General features: G+C 42.3%; 2 protein-coding genes across 9 annotated transcripts in view; both read left to right on the top strand.

Moving 5' to 3' along the window:
• Positions 1–6,690, top strand: part of USP40 (ubiquitin specific peptidase 40) — a 38,503-nt gene extending 31,813 nt beyond the window's left edge. For 7 of the 8 annotated variants that reach the window (XM_080400667.1, XM_080400668.1, XM_080400665.1 and 4 more), the window contains 7 exons: positions 144–238; positions 1,506–1,624; positions 2,031–2,096; positions 2,328–2,538; positions 2,677–2,772; positions 3,569–3,663; positions 4,042–6,690. In XM_080400667.1, coding sequence (XP_080256793.1) covers positions 144–238; positions 1,506–1,624; positions 2,031–2,096; positions 2,328–2,538; positions 2,677–2,772; positions 3,569–3,663; positions 4,042–4,150 — 791 coding nt within the window. In that variant the 3' untranslated portion in view covers positions 4,151–6,690. Of the gene's footprint in view, positions 1–143; positions 239–334; positions 376–1,505; positions 1,625–2,030; positions 2,097–2,327; positions 2,539–2,676; positions 2,773–3,568; positions 3,664–4,041 lie in introns of those variants that run through there. The other variant, XM_080400672.1, reaches the window with a different exon arrangement.
• A 116-nt stretch (positions 6,691–6,806) lies between these two features.
• Positions 6,807–16,731, top strand: part of TRAF3IP1 (TRAF3 interacting protein 1) — a 50,888-nt gene continuing 40,963 nt past the window's right edge. The window contains exons 1-2 of the mRNA XM_080400693.1: positions 6,807–12,319; positions 13,101–13,169. Coding sequence (XP_080256819.1) covers positions 11,717–12,319; positions 13,101–13,169 — 672 coding nt within the window. The 5' untranslated portion in view covers positions 6,807–11,716. The remainder of the gene's footprint in view (positions 12,320–13,100; positions 13,170–16,731) is intronic.

Raw genomic sequence — 16,731 nt, 5'->3', positions numbered from 1 at the left:
AAAGGAGTTCAGGTACCTTCTCTAAGTGAAATCTCACCATGAAGTGACTGTTATCTCTTAGGACAATAAACAGTCATGTTGACTCTTCTGTTGTTTGATTTTTTTTTTTTTTTTTTCCTCCCCTCTCTCCCTCCTGTCTAAAGATTCACCAGAATACATCCACACAGACATGGATCTTTGTTACGCTGGCAGTATAGAAATAGCAGGAGAAGCTTCTTTGGAAGATCTGAAGATGCAGGTTAGATGTTCTCCTGTATTGGAAATGTACAGCAACACTGTGATTAATTGAGCTCTATTAATACCTATTTTCTATTTCCTTTTCCCTTGTCTCCAGTATGTTCTGATATGGCATTTGCTTATATGCCATGTTCAGTGGTAAGTACCAAGGGGCAGTTGGAGCATGTAGCTCAGATACTTCCTTAGTATGTCCCCTGCAGTTGCCATTCTACCTGTCATGTGTCCTGACCTGCAAAAGCCTTGTTGCACTTCATCTGGAACTTCGGCTTGCAGCCCTATCTTTATTTCACAATGTACAATGTAAAAATTCTTCATGAGAAGCACACACATACAAGCACTTCCTAAAAAGCCACTTTCCATTTCCACATTGTTCCTGTATTAGTTTTCTGCGTTGTTTTTTTTTTTCTTTTTTCTTTCCTTTTTCTTTTTTTTTTTTTTTTTTTTGGTATGTTGAATCAAACGAGTAAAGAATTGCTTTTGATGCACAGAAGGTCGTGTTTGTCATTCGGGAGGGTATAGCTTAGTTTCTTTGGCCAGAAACTAAGGTGCCTTTTTGAGCTTTTTTTTCACCATAAAAGTATGATTTTAATACACAAAAAGAAGAACCTCAAAATAAACAAACCCCCCCAACCTAAAAGCAAACAAAAACCCAACCAAAAAAGCCAACGCCAAAACTCCAAAAAGACATAAAATAATCCTATCATAAGGCTCTTTATTGTTTAGCCAGTTGGTTGTTCTACTTGAACGCATGTGGAAGGATCTCATCTGATTCTGATCCATACCAACACTTACTTTTTTGGTTATGACTTCAGTTTCAGTCTCTGCCAAACTACTGCTATGAAAAACTGACCATTTGCTTCTTGTGAATAAGGAGAATTGTCTTAGCATGGGAAGAGTATTGTGTCCTTGATACAGGCTTAAAGGGGCTTGCTCAGCACTTGGCTAGAAACTGGGGCAATGATTGTCAGCCTCATTCCCTTCCAGTTCAAATTTTAGTTAAAAAAAGAAATTCAGTACTTTAGAAATGGAAGTTAAATTGAGAAGTGTTGGGAGGGAACAAAGTCCAACTTGCTTTGAGGTTGAAAAGCAAATGTGTTGATCATAGCCATTACCTGTAAGTCACAAGTAACAGCTGGTGTGGAATAAATCTAAATACCTTGCCCCATTTGATTGCTTCAGTATTGCATTGAGAATTAATCAAGTGGCTTTCTTTTTTTTTCCAAGGAGACTGGCTGCTAAAATTATTGAAGAAATGTTTCTTTTCTCAGGTTCTGACCTTACCATGCTGCCAGAAGCAGATTGTCCCACTGCCCTCATTTCTCAGAGCATGGACAGTGGACAGTAAGCGCCCAGGCAAGCTGTTACGAAACAACAAGCAGCAACTCAAGTAGGTTTCTTATTGAAAGCAGAAGTAGCGCTGGTAGGCAAGTAGTAGGCTGTAGGATGGATTGGTAGAGAAATAAATTGGGCTCAGTCAGATGTCAACAGAAAGCTTGTTTCTCTTGACTTCAATTGATATTTTTTTTTTTTTTCTGAGCATGTTTTTTTAACCAGAGCTGTGGAAGGGCAAGGTGTGAGCATGAGTAGATCATGCCATGCTTATGCTGCCAAGCTTTATTTTAGACTTACTGAAATGCCATTTTTGTTCTTCCCTAGGGTTTTTCATTTTTGTTCTGATAGCCTCTTGCTTTGGCTTTCCATCCAAGCACAGGTCTACTTGACTAAAAGTGGTTTGTCTACTAAAATTTAGACTATATGACTGGAAACTTATATTATCTTTGTTTTGTTTTCAGTGACTATAAACTGGGTGCCAGAGTGGAAATCTGCATAGAACCTTTGCAAAAAGAAGAGAATTTGGGGTAAGATCTCAAGATACTTATTTCTTACAGCAATGTATTTGTAACTGAGCAGCTTTTAACTTAAATACTGTCTGTCAGGATTACAGGTGTCAGTATGCGAGATGGCTTTGGAACTTACTTTTTGTTTTCCAGAAGCAAAATAAGGGAGGGCAGGAGGGAGTGAAAAGTGGGAATTCTGGATTCTGAAAGCATGACTGATGAGAATGGTCTGTTTTCTCCTCATGATGACAGCCCCCATGAACTGCTGCTTCGAGTCCAGATGGCCATACCAGGGGAGAGGGACTACTATGACTCCATGGATTTGGTGTGGGATATCTCCAAAGAATGCACAACCTGGGCACTGAGGCAGAGAGTGGCTTCTCACTATTGTCTCCCTGTAGATAAAATTGAAATAGCCAAATACTTCCCTGAAAGATTTGAGTGGCTGCCAATATCTAGCTGGGTAAGGTCTGCAATGACAGAATCCAACAGTTGTTTGAGAGAAATATGTGTTGGTTTGTGCTGTGGGTCTTGAACAAACATGTTTAAGCAGATTTCTGAAATCTGCCATGTACAAAGTTTCTGATTTGATTTTATTCAGACACAGCAAATTTCAAAGAAGAAACGGAAGAAAAAACAGGAGAGTTTACAGTCAGCACCTTACCACCTGAAAGATGGAGATGTCATTGGAGTGAAGGTAAACTAACTTGGCTTTAATTGTTGCCCAAGGGTTAGGCTCAGGCACTCTCCCATTTGCAGTATCTTCTTTCTGGTTTTCCTGCATCCTGCTGCATCTCTATGAAAGCACTGATATGTGGATCTAGATAACACAGTATTGATAAGAAAATTGTCGCTACCAGTCTTTTTTGTCTTTTTCTCTTGTTCTTTTATCAACATGATGCTTTACTCCTTGTATCTCAGTACTGGCAATAGAAGACAATATCTTAGAGGCTCTTGTGCAGCTCTCAGCCAGTGCAAGCAGTTGTTTTCTGCTCTACACTTGAATACTTTTTTTATTGACTAGTTTTGCCCAACTGAGTAAAATGTAAGAACAATGCCCTTTAAAAATCTTACTGTAAATTTAAACCCATTATATTTTCCAAAGAATTATTACAGGTCTATTCAACTAAGAAAAAAGAGAATTACGCAGCAGCATATTGAGCTCTGTACTAGCAATAAGGCTTATTTAGGAGACCTCTGAAAGAACATACTCGCTGGGTTTTAAAGCAGTAGGTGAGAAGTCTGATGTCTTATCCTGATGCATTAAACTCTTTAGAGAAATTTCTGAATAAGGCAAATTCTGTTAAATGCAAAAGCTAAATAGAGGAGTTGATAAATATTTTTTCCTTTTTGAATTTTTTCCATTTTGTTAACTTAATGACTGCAAAACTAGTTAGAAGAAATGCTTTGAAAATTAATTGTGCAAACTGAGCAGAATGTGGGAAATAGTTTGACCTTATAACTTTCACCTACCAAATCCTTTTTCACAACAGAATCTTCTTCTTGATGACACTAAGGACTTCAGCACAGTGAGAGATGACATTGGAAAAGAGAAACAAAGGCAGCTTGCATTAGAAAAAAAGAAAAGGTATTGAGTATATACATTTCTTTTTTCTGTAGAAATGTGCAAACTGTTCTTTGCAGCTGTTCTTTACTACTTAGAGCAGACACTTCCAGCAGTTCTGAAAGAAGTGCTCAGGTAATTTAAACTCCTGGCTTTAAGTGCTGTGGTCCTGCACTGAGCCTGCCATTTTTCTCTCTTGCAATGTACCGCAACATTTGTCCCTGCCTCCAGAGATGAACAATGAACTCTGTGGCTGCACTGGCACCGCAGAGGTCCTAAGTGTGAGCTTGCAATGTCATCCTTACAGCTATGTGGAAATAGAGTTCTAGTGCAGGCTTGTGCTGCTGTTGGTTCTAAGGCTAATACTAAGTATCTCCTATTTTTTTTTTCTTTTTTTAATAGTCAGCAAGCTGAACGCTTACAGGACCATGTTTTCTCTGAGGAGAAGCTGAGTATTAAGCATCGTAAACCAGAAGTGGCTCTTTCTATCAATGTGGGTGTTTTCAGATAGCACCACGTGATTTGCTGACCAGACCATACTACTGATGTACTAAATTGGCATGGAGTACCTCAACTGGACCAGCAAGAGGGTCTTTCCTGAAGTGTCTCTTCAAGAATCACAGAGGAAAAACTGGGCATAGGAATCAGATTCATTCTGATTTTTTTAAAATCTCTCTTGGGGAAGTACTCTAGCATCCCTTTATTAATGTGGTACTTAATTCTCAGGCTAGGTAAATGCACTTTATCTGTGAGAAAACAGGTTAATATATTGTTTAACCTTGTGGTGACTGTTTTGTAATCACCCTAAAAGCTTTTTTGGTTAGATGCTGATGTCTTGCAACATCACTACTGAGTTTGCTGGGGTTTTTAATGCAGTCATAATCATCTCTTTCTAGAATTTATTTCCATCTCTGATCTTTGAAGTTACAGATGCTAGAATTTGCTTTTGTCTCTTTATATATAGACCTAAGTCTGCAGTGGCTGGAGTCGGGTTTCAGGAATGAGGGAAGTGTGGAAATCTCTGAACAAAGTGTACAAAACTGGCTCAAAAAAGAGCAAGTTCACAATCTGTCAAGCTTTAAAACCTGAAGACTTTTTGTCATATGGAACAAAAGCATGGTAACCTTACATTTTGAAGTTGCTAGGGCTTTTTTTTATTGTCCATAAGCTTTGTTAACAAACAAAATGGATGAAAAAATTGGCAGATCTGATGTTTGGTCTTAAGCGGGTTTTATTATACTCAGGAAAAAGGCTTGTGTTTATTTTCAGTACTCTTATTCAGAGGACTTTCCCTCATTTCTTATCTTTTCAACTGTTCTAATATTCTTTGTTACATTTGAGAAAATGTTTCTCTTGGTGTCACAAAGCTGATTTATAGCCTGCATAACAGAATGGGATGTATGCAGCTGACTACCAGCTGAACTCAGTATCAAAGGTTCTTAATTATTAAGTAAAATGCTTACTGAATGCCTGTGAGATTGGATCTCAAGGTTGAGAATGTGTATAACTAGCTTATGAGAGACCATACTTTTCTTACCCCTGAGGCTGGGAATCGGGGTTTACCAGAAGTTGACATTTCAGCATCTTTATCAAATTTTTTATAAGGCTTACAGTATTTAAACTGTTTCCCCCACTGTATGTAACTATTCATAACCTTAACTTAATTTAACATCAGGTTCAGAATTTCCTGTGACCACAGCCAGTATTGACAAATTAACCCAAACTCTTAATGGAGTTAATTTTTGTTTATAAACAAAGTCTAAGCATGTTTTGAATGCTAAGGTGAAAATGGAAGAACAGACGGTAACACACAAGAGTTTCTGGACAGCAGTTTACGTGCTGGTGGCATCTAACGTGTGTGCCTTTTACGGCTGGGAACCTGTGCAAATAGATTGCTGTATTGAGGGCCGTCTGGTCTCCCAACACACTGCAGAGCCTTGTTGAGCTGCAGAAGTGTCCAAAACCTGTTCTGAAATGAGCAAAGCAATTGTTCAAAAGTTACTTCTGAACTTAGCCTGAAGTTGTCCTTAATTAAATCTGAGATAATGAGAGGACAAAATACAAGTCCCCTTTGGGGACTGCCATAAACGTTTACCTGTTTATGTGTAGAAGATTTTGTAGTAGGAGATGCTGGTACAGCAGACTCCTAAAAGTTCTGGCTGATGTGAGATCTCTTATTTACTTTTAATAGGTTAACAATATTCTGGTATTTCAGACAGCATCAAGACAAAAAAACTGACACTCTCTGCTATCAGCAAAAAAAAGTCAAAAGCACCTTGAAAAGCATATCATTATTCTTTCAGTGCATATCTTTAAAATTCAGCAGGTGCATCTGTGCTTTCTTAGGCTGATTTGTTCAAGAAGGGCATGTTTTAATCTTGCTGTTTCAGTTGTAGGTAGGCTTTGCTTGAATCTTGCCATCCTAGTTTTATGGATAGGTTTTCTGAGGTGAGGACAGCCAATTGCTTTCCCTATCATAGTTTGCATTGCCTTCTTCCATATTGACAAATGTTCTTGTGAGCCAAGGTTTACAGAAGTGATCGCACATGCTGATTGCTAAGGTAAATGAGAAAGGTTTGTGTTGCAGATTCTTCCTTTGCATTGCACTTACTTTGCTGGCACTTTAATTCCTCCTGTTCCGTGCTGGACAGCTGTAGTGAGCTCAGCCTTCCCGCCTACCTTTTAATAACTCTAGTCTCTTCTTGAAAACATGAACTTTGGAGCAATTTAAATATGGATTCCAAGTACTAACGTGGGGGTTTTAGTATGTGCCTTTGTTAAAGTGTAATGTAGCAGCGCCTGCACTGAACCAATCTTGGATTATTTCTAATATTGGCTCAAATGCTCATATTTTTTTCCTTAAAACTATTGTGGGTCATGCCACAATGAGAGGGTTCATTAAAAATGGGGGTGGGAAGAGGGAACATCTTTTTAAAATGGAGTCTTTGTGATTCCATAGTTTATGATGGTTATATTCCAAAGCCTGGAAAAGCTTTCATCTTTATTTTTCGAGTGTTCTTCACAAAATAAAAAGTCATTTCTATATGTCTAGTTGACTTGTCTGTGTTATGTCTCACTGATATGTTGATTGGGAATGGCATGGATTGGTTACTAATGTTAGATGGGGCACAACCTTCATTAAGCTTTAATTTTCAAATCTGTTCCTAAGACAGCATTCTGATGGCTGTGTGAGAAGTTTACCCAACCCAGCTGGGTTTGTACTGTGCAAGGACCTGCGTTCAGTTGGAGGACTGGGATTTTGATGCAAGTTAAAGTGATTTTTAGCTTGTGTTTTTCCCCACCCCTTTTTTAGAAAGCATGGTCTAGTATTTACTTCTCATTATTTCAACTCCCAATTTGTGGATAAATATGTGAATATGGTCTATTTTGCAAGTGAACTAGTATGAAGCATCTAGAGCACTGTGGTCCTGCATGTAGTAAGAAAGGCAAAGGAACTTACCGTTTGTATCCACTCCCGGTGCAGTCCTTGTAAAAGAGCAAGTGTTCAACTCCAGGGATCCTATTATGAGAAGAGTGTGTGTTTTCTTTTTCTTTTCCTCATGACTCATTCCAGTTTGAAGTGATTGTGGAGCAGGGGGAAGTGGCCCGTTAAAAAGTTAATTCGTTCTTGCTTGCTTTGGTCTTCCCTCAGCAGCCACTGAGCAGAGCAGTCGTGTCCTGAAGGGTGTCACAGGTACAAACCCTGGTAATAACGAGCAATGGCGCCGGGGGGAGGGAACTGGAATGGGTGAGCAAGACAGGCTAACAACTGAATGTTCCTTTTCTGTTTTCTGACTGGCCCTTGGTCAGCACAGCGCTTTGTGCAGGTCCATACAAAGGACAGGATCATGATCCAACTCCTTCTGTGGATCTTTATTACAGCCGGGTGGTGGAGGCCCACCAGCTGTGTTTATTGGATGGGGTTTGTGCATATACCACTGCTTCTGCTCCCGCTTCATCTAGGTGTTCGTGCTGAGTAAGAGCATCAATCCTTCTACTAGTTTGTGGGTTTCTTCCTCGGAGAGCATCAGCTTCACTGATCACTTCTGAATACGTGCAGTTTTCTGCGTTCCGTGCAGAATCTGAGAGTGCTGTGTAGTTCCGCTGCCGTACCTGTCTCCTGGCTGCCGTGGCTGGCCAGAGCCATGTTTGGGCTGTAAGCCCCTGCCAGCAGCCTGTGCTTGTGGAACAGCTGCCGGGTGACTTCTGGGAATGATACCTGTGGTCTTAATGCCTAAAGAAGTTTAACCCTCCTCCCAGCCACCAGCCCTCTTGCCTGTAAAGACAGGTATGTTAGCTAGCATGGTCTGTTTTGTTCCCATCGGTTGCTGTTGACAGGTACGGGCTGTGATAGCGGGGTGGGTTTGTTTGGGTGTGGGGTTTTTTTGCATTGTGAGGAGGTACAGCCACCATAGTTTCTGTTAAGCTGACACCTGTTTGGGTTCCTTCATAAATGTCTAACTTGGCTAGTAAACTTCTGACTGCAGAAAAGAATCCATCCATAGCTATAATGTACAGATGGAGCATATCTTCCTTTGCGGTGATGTATAGGTCTGTTCAAGGTTCTCAAATCAGAATTTACTTGTAGCAATTTATGAACTCTTGATTTTCCTATCATAGACTCTGCATGGCTGGAGGCTGCATGACTTGGTTAACTGGCAGGTTGTGATAAGAGGGATTTGCTCAGTCCTGCAGAGTATAAATTCCTTTATTATGTGTGCACATAAGTAATGTGGAGAACAAAGAAAGGAAATGGGCCAATCCTTAATTTTTATTGTTTGAATTATACGGGGGGAAAAAAATTAACAAATAATAATGAAACATTCACAGCAGCGAGTGTGGCAATCCACAAAGCAGTAACAATACAAACCCTATCTTAAAAGACTATCATTGCATGCTTTGCTTTTCTTACTATACTAAAAGGCTTTCAAACCCTTTCCTCTGTCTCAAGGGAGACCTTCTTACTCCATGCAACTACCTGAAAGGAGGTTGCAGTGAGGTGGAGGTTGGTCAACAAGCTGACAGGACAAGACGGCCTCAAGTTACACCAAGAGGGGTTTGGATTGGATATTAGGCAACATTTCTTCACCTAAAGGTTTGTCAAGGAGTCACCATTCCTGAAGGCATTTAAAAGATGTGTAGGTGCAATGCTTAGGGACATGACTTAGTGATGGATATGGCAGTCCTGGGTTAATGGTTGGACTTCATGATCTTGAGGACCTTTTCCAACCTAAACAATTATAACTCTAAAAGACTTATGGCTTAAAAAAAAGAGGGGAGGAAGAAAGAAAAAAAAGAAATTGTGCTGTGGAAAACTTGCAATAAGTACCAGGTAGCTAGGCACATGCAAGAGAAACTTAAATGTATTTGTAATTTAAGCATCCTTTCAGAATGACACTGATTGGGGTAAAGAAAAGTTTGTAAACACTAGCAAAGAAAATTCTTCTCTTAATCACAAAGCCATTAAGATAAACTGTTACTTAAAAATCAGGGAGTGCTGCCTGATTCTAGGTATCTATTGCACCACGGGGTGCACTGAGTTCTTGTGACCATGGCTCCTCTGCAGAGGCCTGTGACGGAGGGTGCAAGGATGGTACCTGTGTGCTGTGTCTCTCAGCACTCCCAGAGCTGTTGTCCCAGCCTACATGTGGGGATCAGTGCTGCGTCTGGCTCAGAGCTCTGTGTGCAGGAGCACCTTCTCGTGTCTCCTGTTTTCAATCACTGCGGAGAGAGCGCTGAAGATACTAAGAATGACAGGGAAGATTCCTACCTCTGTGCAGCTGAAGGTCAGAAATCAAAGCTATTCTGGACAGCTAGACTTCTAAAAGGTCTTTAAAAATATTTTATTTTTCTTTCAATTTTAATGTGTAGTTTTGAGTAGTGATTTTGCTTTGGCAACAGCAATTAGCTTCTAGAAAATACAAAGCCACTGACTTGGGAAAATGATTTATTTTTTTCTCCTTTGACTATTTTTGTCAACTCCTGTTGATAGCAAAAGTGCATATAATGCCGCATTTTAATCAGCGCTCCGGGGACAGAGTGCCATGAGAGTAGACCAGTTAGTCTGATGGAGCTGGTGGATGGCACAGATGCACTTCGCTGCATTTTGCAGGCATCCTGTGAGGTTCGAAGCTTTGAGTGTCAGACAAAAATTTGTGTGCTGCTGAGGTGGAAAGACTAGAAAAAGGACTGTGAACTCAATTTGATTGTTAGGCTGCTGGTCTATGGGATGGATTTGTTCTGTTACCATTGGCTTTTGCATCTAGCTGACCCCAACTTGCTATGATCTGGGGATTGAGACCTCAGGAAAAAGTCCTCTTCAGTGTTATTGAAGTGGGCAGCCAGAAGAGGGGAGTGCAGAGACACCAACCCTTAGGAATTAATTCCAGTCCTTGCAGAATATGTTTACAATCCTGCACAACTACAAACTGTTTGGTTTGCTGTTCTTTTTTTTAAAGTCTTAAAACGGAGAAAGCCAGTGAAGCATGAAAACCTGCTAATATTTATCATAGCAACAAAAATCTTGTTCTAAGATAATGCAGTCAGTATATCCTTCCATATTACTATTACTACATATTACTGTTCCTGACACCAGTATCCTCAGTTTGAACTGTGTTTTTGACTGAGACAGAAGGTGCTTTCTGTTGTCAAGCTGCATCTATATTTTACAGCAGCATTTGGTAGCTCAGCTGATAGAGGCTGGAAACTGTATATATACATGTGTGCACTTAAGCTACTGAGTTCATAAGGTTATTTGAAGCTGGAGACAGTATCCTGCTGTTTGTGGTATGTAAAAAGAATCGGAGGTAGGGAGCTTTACATTCCTGCTGCTGGGCCTTGAATATTTGACCAGCAATACGTACCGTGGTGCTGTCCTGCTGCTTTCCAGCCTATTTCTGAAAAGTAGTTCTGCTATATGAAGTTGGACTAGTGGCTGGAAAGGTCAGAGTCCCTTCCTGCAGGAGGAGGCAAAGCTTGGAGGAGAAGGCAATATGCATGGATGTCTATCCCTGCTTGTGATGATGAAGTGCTCAAAACAGCCAGCTTCTCTGCGACCCTTTTGGTGTTAGGATGGCTTTTGGTGCGTGTTGGAGATTGAGCCACAGGGTACACTGCTTTGTCTCTTATTGATGTTGTGTGGTCAGCTGAATTTCCTACTGATGTTTTCAGGAGGATTGGTCTTGGCTTGCCCGGTGTTTCTGAACAATTCTTGTCCAAGGTCCTCAAACAGACTAGGTCTCCAGACTAAACTTAAGGCTTTCTGGTTTATGGTCTTAGGGTAATTCTTCTGATTCCAGTGCCTGCCTTTAGGTCTGTAGAGATTCGTGAAGATTTTGTGGGTTGCTAGCTTTTGGTTCTTCAGTTAAATTGAGCCATGCTTCCTTGGGGTACTACCTCTTCAGCAAAACGAGCATGCCAAAGGCCAAATTTAACAAAACCCCTGAGAGTCCTTCTCAGACATCTCAGATGCTTTGTAGAGAGCTGGTGGCAGAAATCCAGATAAACCACACAATTCCAAAACAAACAACCCTCTTCCCCAGTGCAGCTTCTTCCCAGTCTTCTTGCTTCCTCTGAGACTTTCCGATGCCCTTGGATGTAGAAGCTGTCAACACCTCCTCTTCTTCCCAGGCTCACCAGATCTTGTAGTCACAGCCTGTCTGGGAAAGTCAACAACCCACCAGTGTGTTGTGTTTGGGGAAGACAAAAATCACTTCCTTGTAACCACCTGCTCTCAGGAGCCCAGATGTAATTACCTGGTCAATGTGGAAGCTGTCTGCTTCCTTTGCTGAAAAAATAACCTATATTTTTGTCTGAACTAATACCAGATAAATTTGCTTTGTAACATTTCTTTCTCTTCCCAAATTTGATTCATTCTTCTAAGGTTGTTCAGCAAGGCAGGTAAGCTGAAGCACAGCAGCACGGCCCCCTTGCGGCCCTGTTGAAGTTCAGCTTTCAAACACTAATGGTAGCGACTGGCTGAGCAGAAAAGCAGCATTTTCTTTCTCAGGTTCCCAAGCCTGGTCAGGGAGATGGGCAGCAACCTGGAGGCTGGGCACAGCCAGGTTTTCACTTGTTGATGAGGGCTGTGACGGGGCAAGGACAAAGCGGGTTGCAGGGAAGGTTGCCTGGTGGCAATGGGCCTGCAGGGGCTGAGGACAGTGCTAGGGGTCCTGTGCTCTTCTGTAGTGGCCTTGGCCTGGCTTTGCTAGGGAGTGTGATGTGGGATCAGGCAATCCGGATGTTACCTCATTCTTCCCCATCCATCACTCTTACTTTCTACTTCTTTATTTCAATAATAAAAAAACCCCAAAACAACAAACACCAAAAAGTACAATGGAGTTTGAGCACTGTTTATCTGCTGATATTAAGGCGCTGGGGGGTGACTAGCCGTCCGGGGCCGCCTCCCTCGGGCCCGGGCCTACCCAGGCCGGTTGCTAGGGCCGCGCTGAGCCTAGCAACCCCCCCTCGGCCGCTGCGCTTGCGCAGTGAGGCGCGGCGCGCCGCGGGGCAGGCCGGGAATGCCCGGAGCCGCCTCCGGCGTCGTCCCGCCGCCGCTATGAACGAGGCCGTGGTGCGGCGGACGCAGGAGTCCCTGGGCCGAGTGATCCGCAAGCCGCCGCTGACGGACCGGCTGCTGAGTAAGCCGCCCTTCCGCTACCTGCACGACGTGATCACCGAGGTGGGCCGGGAACCGGCCTGCGGGCCCGCTCCGCTGTTGCTAGGCAACAGGGCCTGCCTGCGGGCTCGGCCGCCCCCTGGCGGGCGGGGGTGTGCCTGCCGCGGCAGGGGGGAGAGGGGGTCCCCCGGGCGGGGGGCTGCGGGGGGCCCTGAGGCCCCTTGACTCGGGGGTGGGGGGGGCTGTCCCCGTCCCCGTCCCGCGGCCTGGCGGGGCTGGTGCACACCAGGACACTGCTGCTGGGGGGGACGCTGAGTAGCAAGTAAATCTCGTCGGGTTTGGGGCGGCTGGTTGTGGGTATGACCTGACGAGGGCCTGACCCTCCTCGGGCTGCTGTGCCTTTGATCCTCCGTGAAACCTGCTGGTAGGTTATTTTCCCATCTCCCGTTAAAAAAAAACCACACACCCACCTGTCTTAATTTTAACGTTTACCGAGTTGCTGCTTTATAGATAGTCACATATAAAGAAGTCAATAAAGGAATAATGCAGAGCTGTGGTTAAAGTGCAAATGCAGGTCTTTACGTTGTGAGTCTCCTGGATTCACCAACCATCAAGGTTAAAGATGGAATTAAGTAAGAAGGGAGGCTTGAGCGGTAAGCAAGGATTAAGTCTTGTCGCAGAGCATGTTCAGAGACACAGCAGGCCTCTGAATCTGCTCTAGAAACAGTTCTCAACAAGGTATCATCTCTGCAAGCAAATAAGGCCAATATATTTCCTATTGCTACACAGGCTTTATTGAACAGAGGCCTTCAAGTGTACTTACTGTTTTTCTTCTATTTTGAAGGTAATTAGAGTGACGGGTTTTATGAAAGGACTTTACACGGATTTTGAATTGAAATCAGATAATGTTAAGGTGGGTATGAAACTTCCTGATTTATTTAGCTTTAATATTAGTATTCTTTGAAACTTGCCCGAAGGTACTTTTGGTCTTTTCTGCATTTAATGTCAAGGACCTGTCTTTAGTCTTGTGCAGAAATTGTCAAAAGTATTGCCTGTTGGTTATATTGTGCAACGCATGGGGTGAACCCCTGTAGATTGCATTTGTGGATGTGACACAAACAAGCTGTTGCGAGTAAACAACTGTTTCTGTACAGATTTCAAAACAACAAGTGTTAATCTATGATCACATCTAGGCTTCCAAAATATTATAGTAGTGTGGATGAAAAGAATCATTACGTAGCAAGGTTGCCTTGAAGTAGTTTGGCATTGATAATAGTAATTGGGCAGTAGTTTGGCATTGTTAATAAATCACAAACACTAGAAATCCACATACACTGTTTGAAAGAGTCTTGTGGTCTATCAACAGAATGTATGGTTTTAGATTTATTGCTTTATGTATGTGTGTATATATATTGTACACATATATAGCATAAATATTCATGCTTAATATCCCAGGACTTACTGAGGCATTTGTCTATTATATGCATTCCACAATAGGTTTATTACGTTATACAAAGAGCTAATTAGAGAAAGTTATTACTGACAAATGCTTTCCTTAAGTACAAAGGTTGACTTTAGTCTCTGCCTTTCCTCTCTTGTTCGTCTCTGCTGAGCTGATGCAGAGTTCTCCAACTACTGACTTGATTGGAAACTTTTCATGGCACTTATTCATGGCGAATAACATAGTGTTTGTATGTTGCTGGTTAGACAGCTACATCCTTTGGTGATTGTTTAACATAGCAACTGAAAGTATGAGGTCTATGGGCCTGGTTTGGCATCCATACAGCCAATTGCGTGGATGTTTTATGCGTTTCTTGCAGCTAATTATCAGTGTGATATATATGTTTATATTTCTGTGACTAAAATCTAAGCTATTTATACAATGGATCGTTGTTTTTTTTGGTACTGTGCCTGTTGAAGCTTGTCTGTAGTTCTGTGATGAAGAGCAGCTTAGCACATGCTGCCTGTTGTTGGGACAGCACCATGCGTTTTATTTGTGGGTTGAAAAAGCAGATTTCCTAGCAACTCCTGAGCAGGTCTTTGTTTGTATCCACATAATATGATAGCTCTCGAGTTGCAGCAATCTTGAGTACCTCTCTGAGAATTTCTTTCACGGTCCATGAGATCATGGTTTTCAAGAGTTCAGGCAGAGATCAAAATGCTGTACTGTGGTGGGAAATGTTTCTAGCTTGTGTTCCTTTTTTCTGAACACTGGTCAGGAGAAAGGCTGGGCACCCCCAGGATGCTTCTTGCTGTGATTTCTGTTGGAGTTGTGGAAAATCAGAAGAGTAATCTTTATGCAGAGATGGAAGGTACCCATGGAGAGCTAGAGTTTGAGAGCAGCAGCTGGAGTCAATGCTGTGAATAGCTGTGTGCATTTCTATGTGAGGGTGATCTGCTTTATGTAACACTAGGGAGAGATACTCACCTGGTGTGATGATTTGGCAGTAGATGCACAGACACGGAATAGGCAGGATGCTTTCAGAAAAAAGAAAAAGTTTGTACCCGCTGTGAAATAGTCCCAGTGCTGTAGTCCACACTCTTTGTGATGTGGGCTGGGGAGAACTGGCAGGTGCTCTTTGCAGGCTGGCTGTGCTGTTGCCGGTCACGAGGTGTGTAGACTGATATTAAGCAAGACTAAAACTTGGTCCAGCTTCTGGTGGCTGGGGCTGGGTCCTGGTCTGGACACCCCTTCTTATGCTGCGCAGCGTCATGTACGCACAAGCGCAGTGACCGTTTCTAATTTCAGCTTACCTCTCCCACCTGGACATAGCAGGTGGGTCCTGAAGTACCCACCATTTCTTCTGTGCTTTTTATGTCTCCACTGTTGGGGTAACACGTTCTGTTTGGATGGCTAATCCCCTCCTTCCGCACGGAAAGTTGTGTGAGGCAGGCTGAAAGCATCCCATGAGCCAGATCTGGCCTGCAGAGCGCACACGTGGACCTCACTGGGTTCTAGTTTGTTCAAGGGATGTATAGTCATAGCAATCAACTGGAGAGGGATGCAAGGGGAATTTAAAGCATGAGGATTCCTTATTTGTTGGGACTTCTCCAAATACACCTCTTCTGCCAACTACAGTGGATGATACTGTCTGCCTGTTTATCAGAAAGGTTCATCTTGTTAGGTCTAGTAAAGTTGTTCCTTTTATAAATGGAAATACTGGCTATCAGGCTTGCTTGTTGAATCTTTTACATCAGCTATATATATATACACACAAAAAAAAATTTCTTTGTTTTTATATCTCCATATATAAAGTCCTACCAGTTGAAACAGGGGAGATACCTTTTTAAGAAATACTTTTTCTTGGATAGATTTCACAAGCTCTCAGCACTGTTTCAGATGTTTGTTTTTATTTTGATAGAATTTTGTTTACCGATGTAGGTGGGAGCTGTAGGTTTCTCATCGGGTTCATGAGGATTTCTTATATGGACAGAACACGCTGGTAATGTTAACTGCTGAAAATGGTGAGGATGTAGGGTGAAATTTTAGATCTTTATTTAAAAACCTGTTTGGTTTCAAATAGTGTCCTGTCTCCTTCCCTAAATTAATAGATTACATATGTCCTTGGAAGGATGGACAACTTTTAATAGAAGGAGGTTGCAGTATTTCCTTCCTTTCCTTTTTTATTTTTGAGTGCAGGGAGCACTGGTGAGGGTGAAGTGCTGCTGTAGTTAATGGAGACAATCTGAAAATCCCAGCTATGTGGCAGTTGTTTGTTTTAATCCGTTTGGAAGAATCGAAGACGGGAAGTACCCTGACTCTGGAGACTGTCTTCCTACGCGTTTGACTATCATGCACGTGCTTGCAGCAGAACCCAGTTCTTGTTTGTGGAGAGTGGCTCTGGGACTTGAGATACTACGTGAACGGCTCGGCTAAGCTTCGGTGCCACAGGAATAGGTTGTGCTGCCAGGTGCCTGTAAAGAGTGTTGGCCTTGCTCAGCAGAGGAAATAGCGGCTTCTGTTGCTTGCCTCTGCACTGCTGTGTCTGTCAGATTTGATGCAGGTCATTCTGGATCTGTGCACCTGGACAGTAAGTGCAGTCCAGAATCGGGTGATTTACAGGATAATTACAACTGTTCCTTTTCTGAATTAACTGAAATGGCCGTGGTCCACTTTCAGTTATCAGTTTGAATGCCACAGTTTATATTCTTTTAAACCAATGCCTGTTAAACATGAGTACAGAATTCTCATGTGGGTTTACTTTTTAACAGACTAGTGAAATCTTTTATCTCCACTCATGAGTCTAAAGGGTGAGTGAGTAGACTTCTGTGCTGGGCTGGTAAATAATCCTTTAATTTGATTATGTTTTATTAATAAACCCCCTTTTTTTTTCCTCTGCTGAGTATTCTACAGCTGCAGAGACTTCACACCATGATTTCATTCTCTGTGCCAGGAACCCTCCAGTAAAATTTTGATTGGTAGGGGGTTGTTTATTTTGTCTTTATTTTTTTTTTCCCCCCTATGATTTTGCATA

The sequence above is a fragment of the Falco punctatus genome (assembly GCF_963210335.1).
Source record: "Falco punctatus genome assembly, chromosome: 8".
NCBI lineage: Eukaryota > Metazoa > Chordata > Aves > Falconiformes > Falconidae > Falco > Falco punctatus.
This window is presented reverse-complemented; position numbering and strand designations above follow the sequence as displayed.